Raw genomic sequence first — 23,213 nt, forward strand, 5'->3', positions numbered from 1 at the left:
TTAGAGTTATAATATTGAGTTTACGTAACAGTGGAGTTTATACTTTGAAATTAATAAACGAGGATAACTTATCACCCCAATAAAACATAATTACTTTCACGCAAAGCTCTGTGTTGGGTCTAAGAAATCCTTACACTCAACTTAAAGCAAAGCAATTACATGAAGTGAACAAAACTGTGAAGAAACAGAGCAAAAACCTTCAGATACAGAAAACAGCAATATTGCTGCTGGGACACAAGTAGAAAGTTATGGCTAATGCTTGCCAGTTCTAATAAATTAAATACTATTTAACTTACTTTTTGCTCAGTATGCACAAACTTTTCACCAAGCTCTTTGTTCAGAAGATCCCTTTCTTGAAGCAGTTTCCTCAAAGTTTCAATTTGTTCTAGTTTTTCAGTCGTACTCAACAGTTTTTGTTCTTTTTCTCCAAGTGAAGTTTCAAGGAAGCTATTTCTGTCACTTAATCTAAGAAGAAAATACGTATTTAGATATTTTGAAAACAAAGCTTGCTTTAAGCTTTCTAGACTTATTAGCCCCAAACTCTGTTCCTAAAAGAATAATTAATTTTACACTTTCCATTTAAACTTCCAAGTACAAAAGTAACATTACTGCTAACAGAAGCAGGAATGAAGTAACTCTCTTTCAAGTGTTTTAAGAAATTATACTTCTCATTAGAAGTTTAAGCTTAAAGCAAAGAAAGCTAATCCTGTACAGAGTTGTAAAGAACCTTTATTTTACCCTTTAAGCTGCTCATTCAAGCCAGAGATCAGAATTTGATCGTGCTCAATTTTTGTTCTTTTTCTCCAAGTGAAGTTTCAAGGAAGCTATTTCTGTCACTTAATCTAAGAAGAAAATACGTATTTAGATATTTTGAAAACAAAGCTTGCTTTAAGCTTTCTAGACTTATTAGCCCCAAACTCTGTTCCTAAAAGAATAATTAATTTTACACTTTCCATTTAAACTTCCAAGTACAAAAGTAACATTACTGCTAACAGAAGCAGGAATGAAGTAACTCTCTTTCAAGTGTTTTAAGAAATTATACTTCTCATTAGAAGTTTAAGCTTAAAGCAAAGAAAGCTAATCCTGTACAGAGTTGTAAAGAACCTTTATTTTACCCTTTAAGCTGCTCATTCAAGCCAGAGATCAGAATTTGATGCTTTTCTGCATCTCGCATTTGTTGGTTGCGTAATTGGGCGAGTTGAGTTTGCAAACGTTCATTTTCATTCTGCAACAAAATAATAATGATGAAGAGGGTTATCACATACAAACACCCAGAATAGGATATGATAACTGGAGTCGTGAAAATCTGACTCTTCAGCAGATTTACATCCTACACGGTCATAGAGACCGTTATTCTGGCAATTTAGCAGGTATCAGTGCAAAATACAACGCTAATATCACAAGTTCAGATGTGATATTAGTTCAAATAGGTGCAACCCACCTTTCAGAAATACCTCCTTCAGCAATGCTATGATAGCATGAACTCAAGGATGATTGCTGTATCCCCAAAACAACACACACACTCATACTGTGTTAAGGCAGCTTACTTATCTTAACAGGGGAAGCTACTGCTTTGAAAAAATACTTTCCTCATTGGTTTGAAGACAGTACCAAACTTGCAAATTTTTTTTGCCTATTTTTTTCAGGTTGAAGGAATGCAAAAACCTGCATATAGGGGATTGTGGAGAAAAGAAAAAGGAAGCAAGCTTCATTCACACAGCTTTTTTTTTTTTTTTTTTTAAACACAGTACAAATCTCCTACTCTAGCCAGATCCACTGCACCAATTCAAAAATAAAACCACAAAAAAAAAATCTGACAACAGCAACCAAAACCAAAAGCAGAACACATATCCAGAATTAACAGCAAATAGGACAAACATGGCAAACTTGTCACCTCTAATGAAAATAAGCTAGCATTTTGGAGGAGGCAGAACACACCTGTACAGCCCTCAATAGCTGCCCTTCTTCATCTACACCAAACGTTACCTGTATTGAAAGGCTTTGTTACAAGATTCTCAAGTAATAATTAATATGAGGTTGTCTTTCATCTTAAAATCATTAATTCTTTTTTATATATGTGCAACTTAACAGATAAAGAACTATGAATAATGCACCAAGCCTGAAAGAGTTTGAGTAAGAGATCAGTTGTGTCATTTAGCAAAAATAAGCTTTACAAATTATCAAACATAGTAACTTCTCAATCAGGAAATATTAAAAATAATTTTTCTGGTAAATATTTACTTTACTGTTCCTTTTGGTGCCTTCATTGAATAATTTTACAATATAAATATACATCAAATTAATATCTGGGGTTTAGATTTTATTTATAAAAATATTAAAATAATAATACACACACACACTTATATAAAAGAATCTTGAGGGATGCAAGAAGAGGGAGGCTTACGCCAGTAGTAACACAATCTAATTCTGGACCTTCTGACAAAGGCCCCCTACAAAGAATAATGAAAATCACGTTGCCTTTTACTATGTTTCTAAAACAAATAACAAAGCTTACTTCCAAACAAGTTTCTCTGTGTAATGACTTTTACTTTTGCTGAACAGAAGTGACAGGCTTCAACTTCAGAGCATAATATAGTACGTGTACACTCTCTGCCAACATAATTAGGAAGTATAAAGCAGGCTTTAGAGATTTTTGCTAGCTGCAAATTGACAGTTCTGTCTTACTGTAGGCTATGATTGTAAGAATATAAACAGAGAATAAAATGATTTTCTTATATCATCAGGTTTTACACAACTACAAAAGCTCACCTGAAGAGCCTCCATTCTACCTTGAAGCTGCAATCTATCTTCCAAATCCTGACAACGCTCTTCTAGAAAAAGAATTTGTTCCTGCAGTTGATTTCTTTCCAATTCCAACTCTTCAACCACACTCCGTAAACCTACTTAAGTCAAAGAAGAAAAATTATTTCAAGAAAGGTCTACTAAAATTCCTGAAGTCTAGAAATGGTTTCAGCTTTTTATTCACGATTCTCACCAGTGTTGGGCACAATCAGATCTCAACCATTACCAGTGGAAATGCTTGAGGCCCTGCGTTTCCAAAAATTAGATGGCAAAAGTACTCTTAACTGTTGAAAAACCAAAGTAAAGTTGCATAGCTCAAGAACCCAGAGAACCTGGCAGAAATATTCTAAACAGTACTGTGACTCAATCAACAGCATGGCTCATGTTGCTTTAATCACAAGTTACTTGCAGGATCAGATCTTAAGCAATTATTAATAAACAAAGTAAACTGGTCTGTATCAAAATTTGCAAGTGAGTCTATTCCACTTTAACAGTAAGACATATTTGCAGCCTTTACCACCGATATAAACACATCTGCATTAAAAAAAAATAAGAATTTGATTTTTAAATTAAAATTGCATACAGCAATGGAATGCAATTCTGTTTTGCAACATAACTGTTATATAGATTGGAAACACGTTCACAGGAACAAGACTCGTAACTTAAAAAACACATGATCTTGCCACATAGGATATTTCACGGGCACCAAGGCTCAACCAGTTCCAGTGTTTAGTCATATTTATATTCTACTTCTGAACCAAAACTAGGCAGTTCATCTAGCACGCACATGCTTTAAAATGAAAAGGAAGAAAACACAAGCCAAAAAAATTCAACAAAGATTAGAATACACCACAAATGGGTTGTTAGTTGAATTTGAAAACAAAAATAGACACAAAATACAGACGCTGTGCATGCTTTAATAAACTGTCTAGTCGCTATCACACCTGCATTAGGTGAAGTGTACTCTGGCCACCAACCTCCCATATTTTCTCCTTCAGCTGAATCAGTGCTATCCAAGGTGACGTTCAGTTCTTGAAAGCATTGTTTTCTATCAAAGTTGTATTCTTCCTATACACAAAACATGAGAATGAAGTTTAATTTAAAGAAGAAAGGAAGCAAGGGTAAAATACACGTTCTGTTATTAAAAGCGTAGTTTCAATTAAAAGTCCTAAAACTCAGCAAGTGATTCAGGTGCCTAAATGTAAGTATATGGGATCGCTGCGGACACTAGAGTAACCTGCCCAGCTTCCAACCATTATTTCCAGAAAAGCAGAGTCTCCCACAGGTTTTGTATGGTATCTGCCAGGCCTTTGAAGATACCCTCAGGCATCTGAAAGGCCAATGGATAACTATGTTTGGATACCTTAACTGGTCCCCTGATTTCTACAGTTAATAGGGTTCTCTGCATCCCAGGGTAAAGCATCGGAGTTAACTAAAAATAAAATTATTCTTCCAATGGTATGTTAATGTGACAATGACATCCTAATTCTTCTTACAAAAGATTATCATTTTTTCGTGCAAGTTACAGCACCGACTACCTAGAAGTCCACCTGAATGAACTGACACTACTTACTAATTATTCAGTAAAGCCCACCAACAAAGAGGTTTGTAAAGACTGTATCTAAACCAAAAACGGCCTTAACATATTAAGCATGCACATAGCTTCAAGCATGTGAATTACTCCAAAGGGAAGCTCATTATTTTTCAGTGTAAAATTAAGTAGACTCATTACTCAAGGAATAGAGAGGTGTGATGCCATCGGAATTTCTCATCTGCTGGCTACATACACGATCATTAAATTTACCAAAGTTTTCAGTTACGTAACTAATCTAAGTTCTTAAGCCCGTAATGTTTTTAAGTGAAAAGCACCATATAAATAATAGTACTTTCCGTATTTTTATTAACATACAGGTAGAAATAAACTCTTCTCTCTTTTAACCCACCTGAACCTTCCTGCTGGTCTGATTGCTTTTTCTTCTTGCCTGCTGCAGCCTGCCCATTCCTTGAACTGTGGTCAGTTCCTCCTCCAGCTCCTGTTGCCCTGAGACTATGGCTGGATCAGAGCAGCCAGGAAAGAACCAGTCATCCTCAATCAGTTTTGTGCCACAGGAAAGCAATTACATTTCTATCAGACACTACTACATGACAAGAGACCAGGGACAGGCTAAAGTCTCTATGAATGACTGACAGGAACAAGATTAAAGCAGCAATCCATTACGTTCACCTTGTGATTTCCCTCCAACATTACTATGTAGAACATAAGAATAAAGTCTGCATATCTCACTAAGAAGAAGCAAACTGAAGTCTAACTTTACTTCTTCATCAGCTCTAAATGAAGACTTTATACAGGAGATTGGAAAGGGTGAGGTTATGCTGATACTAAAAAAAAAGCCAACCAATTAAAATGCCAAATTACATCTCATTTCAATTTACCAGGTTAAAATATGCCTAATTGGTATGACAAAGGCATCAGCTAAACAGCTGTGGTTTTTATAATCTGAACAATCACATTCATTTTTAGGGAAATGACATGTGTCCCCTTCAACTTTAATTTTAGTATGAGCTACAAAGCCAGATAATTTGAGGAAGTCACAAGCATGTGTTACACTGCAAACTGGCATCAAACCATCTTATCATAAATTAATAATACCATTCTTTTTAAAACAAATACAGAATCACTTGTAAATAAAACACACCGAATAAATTCAGAATATGAAAGCTTAGGTATGCATCCTGTTCATGGTTAGAAAGTATTTTTCATTTAAAGTACATTCCCATCTGTTTTGTGGTATGACAAAACATGTTTGGGGTAACAGATTAGGAAATAGATGTTTAATGAAAAGCAGAAAAAACAGAGCAGCCAGTGAAAAGAAATGAAAGTAAAGGTGGCTCCATACTTTAACTGAAAATTAGATTAATTAGATAATTACAAATGTAGCTTGGTTAGAAATTATTTTTCATTTAAAGTACATTCCCATCTGTTTTGTGGTATGACAAAACATGTTTGGGGTAACAGATTAGGAAATAGATGTTTCATGCAAAGCAGACAAAACAGAGCAGCCAGTGAAAAGAAATGAAAGTAAAGGTGGCTCCATACTTTAACTGAAAATTAGATTAATTAGATAATTACAAATGTAGCTTTCAATTGAACCACATCACTCCACAGTTGTCCTCACAGTATGCAAAATTCAGAGAACTTATGTCGATGCATCTGTGAGGTAAACACCAGAAAGTATTAGGAGATTCAGCCCTACTGGGAATACTCAGCTTTCATCTGAGTTGTCCAAGGATTACTTGTACCACAAATTTCATTAACACACAATTGTGTAACACCTACTAGATTTAAGTTCTTCCTGTAATAGTTCAAAATTACATACTTAACATGTTGTCAGAACAGATTAGAGGAAAAAAGTTAAAGAAAAAAATTAATGACCCTTTTATAGTAGGACTGCTAAATTGGATTGTACTTCTGGTTTTAATTACACTGGCTTCTGGCACTGCCACTTTATCAGCATTCATTTTACACACCTTTGTTTATTTTCAAGTATAGATTCTACAATTTGTTTGTTTTTTTTTTAATCATTATACATACTTCTTCAAAGCCGTAAAAATAAATGCCAAATTTTGGTCACATGCCTTAAACCTCTGTTTACAAGAACTGTCATTGAAGTCACGATTCAAGGAGCAAGCATTATTCCAGATAAGAACTTAACCCCTTCTTTGGAGGGGAAAAAAAAAAATAAATTAAAAAAAAAAATCAATTTCTTGGAAGTTGAACTTGAGGTAATCTGGTTTTAAGTATAATCAGAATGAATAACACACTGTCCTTTAAGAACCCAAAATATTTAGGCTCCTAAGTATTGGATAACGAAAAAAAGAATGAAATTACCATTGTCACATGAAAAATAAAAGTACAGAAATCAGAGCTTTAGAACGATTTAGAACACTTAGGCAAGTGTTAAAACACTTTCAGTTAAATTCAGCATCGCTTTAACAACAATTAGGAAGTAAATGCATTTTCTCGTGTATTACAGCAGCTTATGGAGCTTTTCATTTGCAGTTATATCTAACGTAAAAGCTGAAAAACTTCCCAGAATACCTTTCTTCCAATACACACTGCATTTAAATTAACTAATGACATGCCTATATTTCCTTGTGTCACTATTCACACTAAATATAACAATCTTTAGTGGTTTGCAGAGGAAACAAGCCCCAGTCTATAAATATAATCAATACTGTCATCCTCTACGCTTTTGCAGCTCCCCACACATTCAACCCAAAAGAGACAATGGCAAATTGTCATAGACTATGATGGAATGAGTACTGAGTTTATATATTGCTTAAAATATTGGTAGCTAATATTAACGAATGCAAAGTTCTGCAATTTATGGGATGGAATGTAATTGTTGTTGTTTTTAAATACTCCTGAATTTCAAGTACTACTAAAAATATTTAAATTAATTTGATTCTTACTTAGTCACAACCACTTGCAGCAAGCCAAGAAATTTTTCTCTAGATAAGGTTACAACATAAATATGGAGTCAGCTGTTACTACAAAGAAAAATGAAGAAAGATGATTCGGTTAATATAAATGAAGAAACAGGTATTGCAAGGCAGGAAAAAAAAAAAAATTAAGTTAAAACCAGCATTTGTTACATGTATTGCTAAAAACCACATACCATCAATGGCAAATCTTATAAGGTACTGTTGGCGATTTCCTCAAAAGACGCAACAACAGAAGAAATCAGCAACAGTACATTACAAGTTGCCATTGCTGCAGGAACCTGCATGCACAAAACTGATGGGAAACTATGTTCTCGCTGGCTGACCAAATCGCAGTGTAGGGTAGGAGTGGAGGGGGAAGGGACGCTGAGTGCTCATCAGGTGTAACGGCAGGAAAAGAGAAACAGAAAGGTCATGCTTATCCCAAGGGGAAAAAAAATGCAAAATTAAACACGGACTGACGCAGATGAAATTTTACAGCTGTTATTAATATTGCATGTGGATCTGTAGTTACCACAGATGAGACAACAGGTAGCTTTAATGAAGGGAATATTATTCTCTTTCAATTCCAAAGCATTACATGCGTAAATCGCTCAAAAAGAAGAGATGTGATCCTTAAAACATTTCTATGCTTACATACTGAACTTCCAAATTGATCATGTAAATGAAAAATAATTCAATCGCAGTTAAAAAACAGAAGGCTCAAATTAACTAACTGGGTTAATTATGACAGTAGGTTGTGCACATTAAAATTTGCCATTAATCCCCACACAGTTAACTAACAGGACAAAAATTATAATACAGCACTAGATGGCATGGAAAAAAGCAGTAAAAACTATCCGAAATTTAACCAGACTTTTGTAAGTTTTAATAGAAGCTGCCTCACTTTCTCATCATGTTTTATTAATAATTTAGGAAACTATAAAACCTGAGATTACTTGAAATATTATTTTTTTTAGGTAATTTAATATTTTTAACTAGCTCCAAACTATTGCCAGTTAATGTTATTCAGATGACCTATACAAGTGACGCTTACTAACAGATTACTAACTATTCTAAGAAAGGTTTCTCATCACTTATATTTAAAGAGAAACTCTGTCTCAGGTACATTTTACCTTTTTAACTATCCAAACTATTGCCAGTTAATGTTATTCAGATGACCTATACAAGTGACGCTTACTAACAGATTACTAACTATTCTAAGAAAGGTTTCTCATCACTTATATTTAAAGAGAAACTCTGTCTCAGGTACATTTTACCAAAGCACCACCTTCATTCATCAAATTCTAACCAACACTACAGTTCCCCACACCTTCACTGCTTGTTCTAGGCAGGCAGCTTTAATATTTCAATGGTGAACTTTTTATCATTGATCATTCATACGCAGACAATAAGCTGTTGAAGTAAATTCAAGCAGTCTTACAGAGCAGCAACTCAGATGGCAAATGGAACAAGCACATCTACTCATAAAAATGATACAAAAAAGATGAATGTATGAAAAACAGATTCACAGAAATAGGAAAAAGTAGAAATTGCAAATTTAAGCAATTTCTCTAGCTATACTAATCTTATGACTACAGAAATGAGTCATGGTGGTGTGCTATCAAACACACACATATATATATATCATGTATAAATATGAGAATTTTATCGTAAATAAAACAATTCACCTTCTCTCTCCTCCTCAATCTGAGCCATTCTCAAGGCCATAGCAGATTTCTCTTCTCTGACTTGATCATGGGACTCCTCTGACTCTGGTACATTTTCTTGCCATTCCAAGAGCTGACTCTGCAATTCATCCACACTACCTGATTCACTGGCCTAACAAGAGAAATTGCGCATGAAAATATATTTACCAAATCCCACTGCAAATGTAAATAACGTTTTAAGTTGGCAAACCATTCACAGAGAAAGCAACCCATTATAATTCACCATTTTGCATAAATAAAAATCTATGAAAAAGTGATGATAATTGCTGTTGTAGATTATGTAAAATCAAGCCTCACCACTTCATAAAATATCAAAAATGCTACTGCCAGTTGCACTTTTAATCTGAAATATTTTTAAACGAAAAATGGCTTTTTTAACCAAAATATTTTTGTTGCACATTTTCAGCTTAGCAATGTTTCAAAGTAAAACAATATTCAACTGTCTTTATGTGGGATAACAAATCTCTATGAACCTTTTTTCCGTGAACAGAATAAAACTGTTTCTGCCTTCCCATCAAAATAAAAACTATTTCAAGATTTTACCAAAAAAAACCCACCTTCGCCACAAAATTTGGAAAAAATAATTCTTTATTAGCAAAATATAATTAACTGTTTCAAACTGGCTCCGCTGCTAGGGCTGTACAAAGTTGCCATGATTAAGGTATACTGTTAATCCATCTGAAGCCCTTTAGCAGAATTTTCTTTGTTATCCAGACCTGTACATTTGACAAGGTTACAGCTATTACTTCCTTCTGAAAGCTATTCGCATTGTATACAACGTACCAGCCACACTTTGATGACTCATGTTAAGTGTAACTAAATAAATAGTAAACTGCTTGGAAAAATATAATTTACGGTCTGTGGAAAAGTAAGTAGAAAGCAATCTTTTTAAGTAATTCAAAACCTGTCAGCTTGTTATCCAACTGAACAGCTACTGATGCTGACAATTCCATATATCACTAAATTAATTTTCAGCTCCAAAATCCAGCTAACGCGCTTTTCAAAGTCTAATTAGCACCGTTTGAGTTAATCAGTAACTCATATAAATAAATTTCAAAGCTAACCTGTGAAGCTGCCCTTTTTGTAACTTGGTCAAGATCAGCTTGCAATTTCCTTTGCTGCTCTTCATAGACTTCCAGCTTAGTCAGCAATTCTTCTATAAAAACATAATAAATTTGGCTCATTAGGACAAAATAGTAATAGGAAGATCAGTAAAAATTTAAAAGAAAGATTCAAAATGAAAATTCAGATGATAATTCTTTCCAGTTAGAAGACCTCTGTTGGGCTGTGTTGTCCACCTACCCGTGAAATTGACTTGATTATTAAATATTGATGAGTGCTTTAAATCTAACCTGCTAACAATTTAGACTGATGAACTGAAAATTCTACCTTTTTTCATTTGCAGAAAGGATGTCAGAGGAAATAACGCAAGGTGAAACAGAAAAATCTCTCCGAACTCTAAACTATCTGAGATTTTAAGCAAAAATTCTCCCTCAAATCCTTACAGAAGAAAAAAACGAGATAATTCTTAATTTACTTGAAATTCACTGCTCTCAAAAGTTTATTGTATAGACTCCGATAAATTGTCCAAGTATGTTTGGACTAATTTTTCCTCCTAAGAAGGTGCCTCCTCCACTTCCTGGGAAAGTTTACACATACCCTGCCTAAGCCAAAATGCAGCAAGTATTATGCACAGGTAGATTTAGGGAAGAAACAGCTGAGCTGTAACTCTGACTTAAGTACTGCACGCTATTGTTCAAAGTTGCATGAAGTTATTTCAGAATCTGTTTAAAAACAAAGATACGCTTCAAAAATGAGAAAGTTCATTTATCTTTGTCTCTTTACTTTGAATCATCCGCAAAAGAAAAATAGATTTTTTTTTTTACCATTTTGAGTTCTGATTTCATATAACGATTGCAGTTTTGACTGTAATTCTTCATTTTCAATTTCTAATTCTGAGACACGATTGTTTAAGGCAGATACATCATTATTCTTTGATGAAAACTAAAAGAAAAAAAAATAGGTATGAGTTTTTCAAATGCACCAAAACACCAGAAACACCGAGAAGTCAATGCAACTTTTTTTTCTGATTTTTTAGTAATATTCAGAATAGCTGTTTTTCTAATATTTGAAAGCGCAATAAACTAGCTAATCTCTAACAAATTTACTCCTGAATGCTGGTAACCCCAGTTTGTACTATTTTTTGTTGAAACTTCATCCTGTATCAACATTTTACATCCATTCAGTTTTTATACATTAATTCATATATAAAGATACTTTGGAGTAAATTCTTTTAATATTCTATTTACCCCATATTTTACTTTTTTCAGTCAAATCTCCTAGCACAGTAGATTTTAAGACAGGCATGGAATATTAAACATAATGTTACACATACATTTTTTAGTTCATCCTCCAGTTGTTTGATTCTTGATTTAGACCAAGCCTTCATTTTCAGAAACTTTGCTTCAGATTTGCTGGCCTCTTCCATTTTCAATTTCACTTGTACTAAGAAACGAGACAAAAAATTATTTAAAACCCTAGAAATATTCTTAAAACAAGATCTGTGTTTAATTCCTTTAGCAATTGGAAGTTATACTCTTAGAGAAGCCAACTGCATTTAAAGAAAAACATAAGAAATGTAGTGAGAAATTTACAGCTCACGTGATTATCCTGGTATTCCTATAAACCTCATTATTATAGTATTTGAGCACAGATACTTTTAAATTAGTGTGGCAATAACTCTTCCACCAAATTTAACGTAATTCTACTTGCAAGAGGTAGGAAATTGGCATACAATATGTAACAGTATGGGGCAAAGGAACCGTTCATATGTAACAACTGTTTAAACAGGATACCTTCTAAATCTTTCATCTTCTCTTTGGTTATAGACTCCGGATCTCTAACTTCTTTTGAGTTAGTCTGTCCACTACCACTTAATTCTGCCACTTGTTTCTTAAGCTGAAACAGGGCCTGATCTTTCTCTTGCAGCTCAGTTTCATGTTTCTCTTGAATTTCATGCAGTTCAGCATTATATTTCTCCCTAACTTTTGTCATTTCAAGCTCGTGTTTCTCCATCATGTCTCTTAACTGGGCTCTCATTACATGTTTCTCAGCATCCAGTTTAGACTGGAGGTTTTCTTTTTCAGACAGAAGACGTTTCAGGTTTTCATTAATCTCCTGTAAAAAAAAAAAACTTTGTATTTTAATGCAAAGTACTTTCAGTACCACTGCCAAATATCATATCTGTATTCCTACATACTTCTCCACATTACAATCAGAATTCTGTAATTTATAATAAACAATTACTGTTGGTAACCTGGCTCTACTACAAAAAGCTACTCAGCTCTAACTTTCCAAGACAGAAGTGGGGACTTCAGCAAAATGGCATCACTATTAGACTGCAAACTACATGCAACTTCTCCCATAGGTGAAAATGGAATAAAAAAAGAATGTTTGATTCTATGAAATATTAAAAAAAAAACCCAGAAGCAGATCTCTTCAACAGTGATCCCAAAGATTAAGAATGCTCACTACAATGCTGCCCAGGCGCTGTCACCTACATCCATTAAAATTAAAGTTGGCAAACTGATCTAGTTCTTCTTTACAGTATTTTGTTGCTATCTGGTTTTCTGTTAGTGCTTATTCTACTTTTAGTGCCTTTACATTAGTTATTTTAATACATAAAAGAGGTAGAAAAGATTACAGATCACTAACAGAGCAGTCCACTCACATTAGACCTGCTGTTCAAAAAACTACTTTCATAACACATAGACCTAGGAATACAAACTGTCCAAGGAAAGAAGCTGTGCAAAACAGCAGAAGGAACATTGCTTATGTAAATAAAGCAAGGCTTCCTGCTATTTTAATACTAAAGCTGAGATTCCATTACAGTTTAAAGTGCTTTAAGTTCATGTTGTCACAGTCAAACCTTCCCCCTACCCTCAAGGTGTGCATTTCTGTCCCCTCAACGTGCTAGCACTAGGTACTATCTGTTCTTGCAGAGCATCAGTGTAGGAAGATGCATCTAACCCAAACAGAAGAAAAAACAACCCTGCACAAGGCAGAGGCATAACAAATGGGAAGGACAAATGCAACAGGCTTAAACTACCATGGATCTTAACTACCTGAGCAGGACATCTACCTGGGTACATACTAGAAATAGTTTCAGCTAAGATTTTGATTCTGGCAGCCCTCTTGGTAAGTGGAAAATTTGTTGGAAATGGTATAGCTAAAATGCTGGACCTGGCACCCCAGACAGGCTATAATGTGTCTGTTTCAGCAGTGTCCCAGAAGCCTATCTGAGGGACTGCAACGTCCTTTTTGTACACTGTTTTCTACACTGAAGCAGCAGCACTCAAAGGCTATAAGCAGAGTTCATGCTAGGTGCTTAAACACAAAGAACCTTGATTACATATTGCTTTTGCAATCAGTAGAAATACAGCAAAAGGAAAGGCACACTACTAGCAAAACACTCTCTTTGGGGGGAAAAAAGCACGCCCCCTCAGTTTTGGGGCTCACTCCAGTCTCTAACTAGAGAAGCTGAAATCTTTTGACAGCAAAAAGTCTTCCCTACGTGGCAAGTTCCCAAAATGAATCAAGACAAACTACAGGCAAGAGTTGACAGTTTTATATTCTGTGGACTTTACCTCTCCTTTAAGTTAATTTCCTAACTGGAATTAGTATTTGTTTGCACAACTATGGTTGCATTATTAGCACGTCAAAGCCTTCCAGAGAACTGCCTAAATGTGTTATGCAGAATTATCTTCTGCGCACATCCAAACAGCTTTTTGAACTTGTAATTGACCTGATGAGTTTAGTTGCGCATGTAGGCTGTTTCTTACTTTCAATTGCTGGTCCTTGGCATCCAGTTCTTTTTGCAAGACATCTATCACCTGTGTCCTTCCCAGCATGACTTCTTCCTTTTCATGGAGCTTCTGTTTCAAGGCCTTTAGTAGCTAGCAAAAGGAAAAACAAAAAATCAAGCCATCAATAAAGGAGTTAAAACTTTCAGAAGAGAACAAAAAAAGAATTATCTTTATTTTCCCAATCAGACATCTGAACTGTGCTGCAGAGGTTAGTAATTACATGATTCCGAATTCCCATGTCCAACTAAATCAAAGCAAGCTGTTGAGTTTCCAAAGCAACGTACCTGTTCTAGGTCAGCACTGGCATCAGATTTAGCAGCTAATTTAAAGAGCTCCTGCTCATGCTTTTCTCTCTGTGCTTCCAGTTCCTTTTCCTTTTCCTGGATAATATTTTGAAACACACGTACCTAAAAACACATAGAAAGTAAATATGAAACCAGTCACAAAGGCATAGTAGAAGTACACTGAATTGTCTAACTAAAGGTACAGCAAGATAATGTATTCTATCTTAAGTCTGAATTTTGCTTCTGTTTAACAGTAAATATACTAATCCGTCAGTGATTACTGACGTCAGTGGTGCATGCGGATAAACCTCCAACTTACATAAAATTTGTCTCAATTCCACAATAACAAATTTTAAGTGAGAAGCATGGTACCATTCAATTTTGTTTAAGATCACAGATCTTCACCTTTCTTTTTTGGATGCCACTGTTCTGAGACTTCTAATTTCTAAAAGATTGCAATGATCATGTTCATTTCTAGAAAGTTTCTACCGATTAAGCCCAAACGGCAGCTTTGAAACCTAGCTGCCTCCTCCTCAAAAACTTGTATTCTACCTCCGACGTGTCTTTGTTAGCTATCTTACAATTTTTACAAGAACTGGAGATATCATTAGCGAGATTCCAGAAGCTATTTTGAATAAATTCACATAAAGTCCTACCCAGATTTGTATCTGAGTAATGACACTGTGCTCACCTAAATGGCTTTTACAGTCTCAACTGTTTGCCTTTTTCTTTCTTTCCTGTATCAAAACTAATTCCCTGTGTGCTAGTGAACAGGTGTGGTCATGTTCAGCATCAAAAGTAGCATTTTTGTTACAGATAAAATAAACTCAAACATCAAATGATGTGGGAAATACTGAGATTAATAGTCTCATACATGGTAGAACTCAAACGCTGAGAGATCAGGCACATCACATTAAAATCTGAGATTTAGCTTGCAAGGGAGTTGGAAGAGCCTGGTAACATCAAGGATTGGATAACATGCTCCCTAGTTCCATATTTTTTTTTTTTTTTTTTAAGTATTGTTTAACAGCTTGTTGTTGCTTGTCTTGGCCTGTTAATCAGCTGCTAACTTCTAGAAAAGTTTCCCATTAAGTATACCAAACTTCTTCAGCTGTTTTTCAGTCAGGAGGAAAAAACAATTTTTTTCTATGCTCTCATGGTAAAAAGTGTGCCAGATAGCTCACAGCACAAGTGAAAGTAATCTGCCAAATAGCCATTTGTGCCAAGAATGATTACAATAATCCAAAAACACTACTGGCCACTGCATGTGTGCATTTCTGCACCTTCAAATGTAGTGCTACGAGAAAGAGATGTTTGGAGGTTCTTCAACTAGAATTCTGCACAACTCATTTCACTCTGTTACACACTAGTTCCTCCGTGCCCAAACACCAGCCGCATCCTTGAACTCCTTTCCTGCATAAAACTTTCAACTTCAATTATCACCAGCACAAACCATCTAGCGCTTCACTATTCTCATTTCATCTGATCACCATATAGATCTTTACTCAAGATTCATCCCAAATTAAAAATGGCATTTCTTAACTATTGAGATAGAAACACTACAGCCAAGATGCCACTTCTTCCACCAAAGAATGTAAATATTTTTACAGCGTGTTTACTTACATTTTCCATATATGTAGCTTCTTTTCCTTGGAAACGCTCTCTTTCTTTGCTCTGAATATTTTTAAGACTCTCAATCTGTTCCTGGAACAAGCTACATTTTTCTTCACTGTCTCCAACCTTCTTGGTAAGGTTCTGAACTAGAATCTGCATGCTTTGTAGTGATGACTCTTTAACGGCCAGCTGATTCTTTAGAATGCAAATCAAAAGACAATTAAAAGAATGGACCCAGAATAAAAATAAAGCCATCATGAAGCCACCTCCTAGCCCTTCCCTCAGATAAAGCAACATTAAACTCAAAATTCAGGTTTGGTTTTAATTTGAATGAAATTTGTCAGCAGATTCTGAAGTCGATACTAACATGTATAAATGGTACTGACAAAAGTAGTAAAGAAATATAGATCTACTAATATAAATGAAAATAATCAGTAAAGAATTTTTATTCACATGAATAACTGCAGAGGATTTGTGCTTCAGAGAAGGATCCACCGTATAACGCATCAGAATTCGTTGATTCCTTGAAAACTCTATGGAGATTTTATATTTGAGCTGCTAATATACCTTCAATTCTTCATTGGGCAAGGGTATATCATTGGCAACACCACTTGATCCACACGCTATCTGTAAATCGATGATATAAGCATCTCTTTCAGCTAGCCTCTTTTCTTTCTCTGCCAGCATGGCATCCATTTCAGCCCCACGACAGCGCTGAGCCTCCAGTTCAACACTCTGAAAATGAAGAAGACAGCACTGCTTCTAATCTATACTTCCACCATGTACAGCACAGAAGAACGGTTTGCATTATTTCCTTATTGCCTGGTTTAGGGTACTGAAAAAATTACAATCAAATTTATAACCTGGTTGAATTTTAAGTGTAATCTTTAATTACTGAGCCTTTCTCTCTGAAATTCTGCAGCACTCACATTCCTGCCACTTGCCACAGTCAACAGTCACGTCCACAAAACACATCACTGCACAGAACAGCTACAAACCATAACATGAAATCATCCCTTGCCTACATTTCTTCCTGTTACGACTTATTTTTGCAACAAGAAAAACTGAAGCAAAACAGCATTTTTGTTCAAAATACAAGATTTAAATACAACGTTAACGCACAAAGTTGATATTTGTGTATTCTATTCCATTCATTTTCAAACGACTACACAAGAATGCTTGAGGATTCACTGCTCACTGAAGACACAGTGACAGAATTCTCGCTGCATTTGCTCAGGCACGTTGTAGCATATAAACTCTGTCTACTCAACAGAAAACTCTCAGAATACCTGTTTAGTAATGTAACTTATAGTTAAATATATAAATATAGTAAAATAAATATATTTAAACATAATCCTATACCACAAGTGTGAAAAGCCGCACACTCGGCATCATATAACACACCACCTTTTTTTGTAACTCTTCATTTTTTTGTGTGATCTGGGATTCTAGTTCTTCAATTCTCCTTCTCAGTACCAATATTTTCCCACGATTTGCCGCAGCATTTTCCTGATCACCATCTTTTGATGCCTGCAAAAACAGGGAGTTTTGCGTTCTGTAAATAGGTAACACCTCACTTCTGTACCTCTACCTATTCAGACAATACTGGTGAGAAAAAGTGGACTTTACTCACGGTTTGCAAGTGTAAATTGAACTGTTCCTAAGCACAATGTTTCCAATCAGAATTTCAGTAGGTATAACTACCGGGTTATAGAAATTATTTGCCATTATGAAAGAAATCAAGTGCAATTGCTAAGAATACGTTTTATTAGCAAAATAGCTCAGAAGCATAAATAATTAGCTACCGCGTGTCTTTGAGGACACCTAGGGACTTCAACAAACTGATCTGTTTCTGTTCCCTTTCAGCATACCTTTAAAAAGCAAATGTCCTAGAAGTATTAAAGCCTCACTGAAGTTATTTTAGAAGCTGTATGAAGTCAAAATACGCTACTTTGAAGAAATACAAGTCTACTCACACAACTGCGCTACTACAAACAGATCTGAGAATCTTCGTTAACAGTAAAACTCTGGTCACTTAAATGAGACATTCCTACGCTTAATTTACATTTTGCTACCAAGGACATTTTTGTATTTCCATTTTTATCTTGGACACTGAAGTAACAAGTTAGGTTTTGCTTCCATTTCTTCTCAAAAACTTATCTTCCTGATTCACGTGTGTTAAAAGTTTGAGCTGGTAATAAGATGAAGATCAGTAAGAATTTTTTTTACTAAAACAATCTGAAAGGAATGTACAATTTTCTAAATTTCTATAGAAAGATAAAAGAAGAATGAAATAGAAATACACAGATGGACTGACAGCACCCACACAGTCTACCCTGATCCTAATCTGACTCAGCTCAAAATTTGAACTTCGGTTCCACATTTGACTCCAGCACGCAAAACTGTCTACAGCCTTACAGAAATTAACGTCTGCTTTAAAATGTAAGGACACTTACCTTTTTTTGTTCTGCTTTTGCCTCTAAGCCTCCTGATACTGATAACTGTTTCTTCAGTTCTTCCAACTGTGAGGTCAATGATGCAACCTTGGCTTTGTTTTGCAGCTTCAACTTGGAAAGTTTGGCATCAGCAGATTCCTTCTCCTCCTACAAACATCAAAGTCACGAAGGACTAAATGAGCTACATGAACAACCGCATCCTTCAATTCTTCCATTAAGAAGAAAAAAAAGAGAGAGAGAGAAATCTAAAATCTTTCCCCTGAAGAGACATTATAATGTCACGTGCAACAGGTCTGCATATATGAAACAACCTTCCTTTCATTATTTAAACTTTCTGCACATGGTTATTATTATTGTATAGAATCCAGGGCATTATAATGTTAGAAATTTTCCTATTTTTTTATAGCAATACAAATTCAGGGCTTGATTTTTTAACAAGAACAGTTAATATTTTTATTTGGATGCAAAAAGAAAGACACCTTCATAATACTATAAAAGCATATTTCATTTTGTTTAAAGAGATGAGTTAATTTACAATGAGTTTTAGAAAATTCAATATTTCAACACCTTGCTGTTAGCATCCACAGAAGACATTTTTTAAAAAGTATAAAAATAGTCTCTTGCAGTGGGGAGGGTGAGCGAGCAGCTGTGTGGTGCTTAGTGGCTGACCAGAGTCAAACCACGACGTGCAGGAACAGACCAACCTTAGGACTGTTTAAAAAAACAGAGTAAAGAATAACAAACCCTCAAAAGTCTTCAGGGTATTAGATACAAATTCTTTCTAGTTCTGTCCTTCTTAATGCCAGTCAAAAGCAGAGCATAAATAGCAGCATTAATAGTAAGATCATTATACAACAAAAAGACATATATAGTGGAAGGAGAAATAAAAAATTATCTACAGAAATTCAGTCTGAGGTAAGCTGGCATCTCACTAAGTGTCCAGTAATGATATGGATGGTGGTTTTCCCCATATTTAGCCTAACATGACCGTGCACCTCTAGCTCTCGGGAAGTCAGTCTGTCCCTTGCAATTATTAAGTGCACCCGCTCATGCAAGGAACACATGTTGCCTGTGTAATTGCCAAACCCAGTTACAGTTTTGGAACAGAAAATACACTGGCAAAAAGCAGTAACGTCCAGAAACCGTAACAGCTAATTGTGACCAACGCTTCCTGTGTCCCTAGAGTTGCTGTAACTGAATATAAGCCTGTAGCTACGAAAACAGCTCATGATAAACAGGACTGAAGGGGTTTTTTAAACCAGTCTTTTTGACACGAATACACGCACGGTACCTTTAACTGAAGATCTTTATTTCGAAGCTCCGCATCCTTCTCTCTGACAAGCTCCTTTAGCTGCGTTACCAGCTGTTCAGTACTTGTCAGCTGTTCAGTCAAATCTGTCACCGACATGCTTCTTGCATCTTGTGAGCCTGCAGCCTGCAGACATTAAGTATACTTTGAACAAACAAAATGGTGCAGACAATACTGCTTCTGCAAAAAAGTCATCAGTTGGTGTTTGTTTGGGGTTTTTTTAAACACATTCAGCAAATCTTCTTAGAGTGCAATACTAAAACTTACATATACCGTGTGTACCTATACCAGATAAATCTTAGAAACTGGTTTAGGAATATTTGTTTGAGATACAGCAAAACCATCAAAGCATCTAGGTATCTAAAACTGTATTTCCTCATTTACTGGATTTGCATCGTAACAACCAGTAGTAATGTTACTGAACCTAGTGGCAACAAAATATTGATATTGAACATACTATACACAAAAAATACACTTGGGATAAAGCTCATGTAATTCCTACAGATGTTTTCTGAAAGCAAGATAAGCATAGTGAAGAGGAATAGAGCAGCTGTATTACGCACGAGAGATTAAATACCAAGCAAACAGGAAGCAAGAACCCAACCTGACTTTTAGAGTCCTGAAACTGAGTCATGGTAAAACTAGTTAAGCAAATTATTTACGAAAGAGCAAATACATACAATTAGTATACCATCAATTAAAGATTCTCTAAGTCAGAAATTCTTAAGACAATATTATTTAATAGTAATTCAATACTTACTGCTGTTTTGGAAGGAGAATCATCTCCACTACCCCATTTCCACATAGTTTCACGATGGCTATGAAAAAATAAATGAAATAATACCACGGTAATTATCAGTGACTCTCAGATAACTGTAACTAACTCGTACTTCTCTCTACATATTTCACTGTAAAACGCCTGAAACTAATTTGTTCAATTCTGACAGCACCTCTGATCTCCGCCACATTACTAGTTGTTGAGAAATAATGAAATTATGTACAAAATATGCATAATATGCCTTTTCTAAAAGCTGCTAGTCAGTAAAATGTCAATGCTATCAAAAATAATCCAAAGAAGTCTTTAAAAAGCAAATGCCATGAAGTATTATTCAGCAGAGTTGCTTCTTCCACATATAAATAGAAGATACAAGCCACATATAGTTTGCTAATATTTAACCTGACCTTAAACACTGCCTGCCAGTAGACTATAACAGGGATTATATCAACGCATATTTCTATAAAATCATACAAAAAGACTAAAAACATTAAAGAACACCAAACTGCATTAATTGCTGCGTGACTGCTGCATATCTGAAAAATACAACGAGTATTGCAACCCTTGAGGTCACTGATCAGCATATAAAATGCCTGGATCTGAAACCCCAGGAACAGCAAGTGTTCCTTGCTTCTTTTGCTCACAATCAAGTACCACAAATTTCTAAGTGGCACCAAAGTACCAGACATATACATAATTGCAGTATCTGATCACGGAAAGCCGTAGCTTCCTAATAAACACAAGTATAGGCCATAACAAGGTTTTAAAAAGCAAAATCCTAAAGACCGAGTAGGTACAAGGCAGCTCAAAGGTTAAGACCTTTACTGAATAACAGTGACAAACTTGGCTGAGCAAAAAAATGGGCAAAGTCAATAAAAGAGCCCATGCAGTAAATTCCAACTCGTGTCTTGGAGATATAACCTTAAGAGCAGACTAACATACCTTGTTCGGCCTCTGGATAATATTCCCAATAGCAGGGTGAAGTGAAAAGAGAAGCTGTACCGCTGTACATGTTCAGTAATTTTCACTCTCAACTAGCAACATCCAGAGGAAAATCATGTGTCCTTTCTAACCTGTATTACAGACTTCTGAAATATGCATACACAGATCAGGCCTGACTCTGGAAAGCAGTTTATAATAAACATTAGCACATAGCTTATCTTAAAGTACGGAATTTGGAAAGCAGTTTATAATAAACATTAGCACATAGCTTATCTTAAAAAGCATGCGGAATGATAGCAGAGGCTGCTTTTAAAGCCATTTATCGTTTCAAAGCTAAAACCAGGAATCACAGCCTGCAATCTATGGCCTACATTATCTACAAGGCCAAACCGGATTCTGCTAAGAATCTTTCCCAACATTAAAATCAACAAACGAGCCATGGGAATTACAGAACTTGTTATGAGAAGAGGTTTTTACTTACTACTCCAGAGCCATAACATCAAATCTGTTCTCAGTGAAAAGCTCATTTCCAGATACATAAAAGGGTTACCCAGGTACAAAGAGGACAAAATGACTCACTACATGTAACGTGGTGGTGCATTTGTATTTAATTCATGAATATTTTAGCTCATTTCCAGCTCTGACTGATGCAATCACTTTTGCCCACTTCATGTGCCAGCATTCCTACCCCAATACCTTAACTGCTACTTTCTGATGTATTTTTATTTACATCAGGGACACTAAATATTGACAAGTTTTCCAAATCAAGCTGGGAAACAAAACTGAACAAACTTTCCTTGCCCAGCATGAAGTCAAGCAATACTGGTTTTTGCTTTTCTTCTGGGGTACAGACAGCAAGTTAAAGCACTGACGAAGCTGCAATCCGAACGCTGGATCGCTCAACTCGATCCCTTCTCCTTGCAGTACATGTAAACAAAATTCAATTAAGTTTTCTATCACCATTTTCCTTCCTTTGGCGGCCTATCTCCTGGACACAGCACTATCGGGCATCAAGCATAAGAGAAGCAGGGAGTCCAGATTATCTGCGGCTACCCTCTCTGAATTTTTTTCTAATTTTTTTTATTTATCTGTCCCCTGTAAGTTCAAACCGCTCACCCTCACTTTCAAGGTTTCACATTGCTTCCTCACTGCCAGGACCTCATCCTGCTCTTCATCTCGCATATTCTACTGTGTTGATAACCATTCTTTGTCATCCACTACGCGCTCATTTCCATTAATCTCTTCTTCACTGAAGAACAACAGGCAGGATACTCGAACCCTTCACAAACTCCACAAGATACAACAGAGGCTCACTTAATTTCATGAAACAAGCTCCTTCTGATGCTCAAAGTACAACTGAGGTTTTGACTCTTATCACAACAGGATGTTACCAAAAAAAATAAAAAGTCCCATTGGCAGCTTTGCCTTCATACTCGTCCATTCTGTTGTCCCAGCACTAGCTGCAGCCAAATCCAGCTAAAAAAACTAAGCATGCGTTATTCATCTCGGTAGTTTCCAGCCTACTTACTCCCCTTGAGTCAGGTATCACAGGGCCCAGCACAAGGGGCACTCGGGAGCACACAGCAGCGGACGGGACAGATTTCAGCAGCAGCTCATGCTGAAGCGGTGACAGAAATCCCACAGCTTGAGGGTGAGCAATCTGCATGGTAAAATATCGAACTGCATTGTTACAAGTACCTATTTGGATGACTACCCAGGCTGAGAAACAGTCAACTGACTCCCACAGAACCACTCGTGTTTGTCTAACTTTCCCATCTACTCCAAAATCGTTCTGATAGAAAAAATGGCTTCAAAGAGCACTCATCTGAGTTCTCACTATGAAACTATTAAGGTAGGACCCTTCTCCCTTCTCTTGCAGAAATACAGACGATGGGAGAAAACGCTGAGGCAGAACTCCGCTCCTCTTACTACCAAGGAAGGTAACGGTAGCCCC

At 35.8% G+C, this 23,213-nt stretch overlaps 1 protein-coding gene across 1 annotated transcript; it reads right to left on the reverse strand.

Moving 5' to 3' along the window:
* Positions 1–766: 766 nt before the first annotated feature.
* LOC103905010 (myosin-9-like) lies at positions 767–22,946 on the reverse strand. Its single transcript, XM_019473941.1, has 20 exons — positions 22,792–22,946; positions 20,303–20,360; positions 19,525–19,668; positions 18,234–18,380; positions 17,185–17,307; positions 16,345–16,512; positions 15,787–15,972; positions 14,164–14,286; positions 13,856–13,969; positions 11,870–12,191; positions 11,410–11,519; positions 10,901–11,018; positions 10,079–10,170; positions 8,976–9,126; positions 4,746–4,855; positions 3,747–3,870; positions 2,770–2,903; positions 1,939–1,986; positions 1,116–1,225; positions 767–842 (listed from the first exon to the last, which is right to left on the reverse strand). The coding sequence occupies exons 1-20, from the start codon at positions 22,923–22,925 to the stop codon at positions 767–769; spliced, it is 2,592 nt and encodes an 863-aa protein (XP_019329486.1). The 5' UTR covers positions 22,926–22,946.
* Between the last annotated feature and the right edge of the window lie 267 nt (positions 22,947–23,213).

Source organism: Aptenodytes forsteri, unplaced genomic scaffold, assembly GCF_000699145.1.
Source record: "Aptenodytes forsteri isolate BGI_AS27 unplaced genomic scaffold, ASM69914v1 Scaffold252, whole genome shotgun sequence".
Lineage (NCBI taxonomy): Eukaryota > Metazoa > Chordata > Aves > Sphenisciformes > Spheniscidae > Aptenodytes > Aptenodytes forsteri.

Excerpts from the sequence above, each read along its gene's own strand:
- LOC103905010 (XM_019473941.1), bottom strand. The coding sequence starts at position 22,925 with ATGCAGATTGCTCACCCTCAAGCTGTGGGATTTCTGTCACCGCTTCAG. Across the intron at positions 15,973-16,344 it reads TGCCCAATGAAGAATTGAAG|AATCAGCTGGCCGTTAAAGA; the intron begins GTATATTAGCAG and ends TGCATTCTAAAG. Across the intron at positions 843-1,115 it reads TTGAATGAGCAGCTTAAAGG|ATTAAGTGACAGAAATAGCT; the intron begins GTAAAATAAAGG and ends TTTTCTTCTTAG.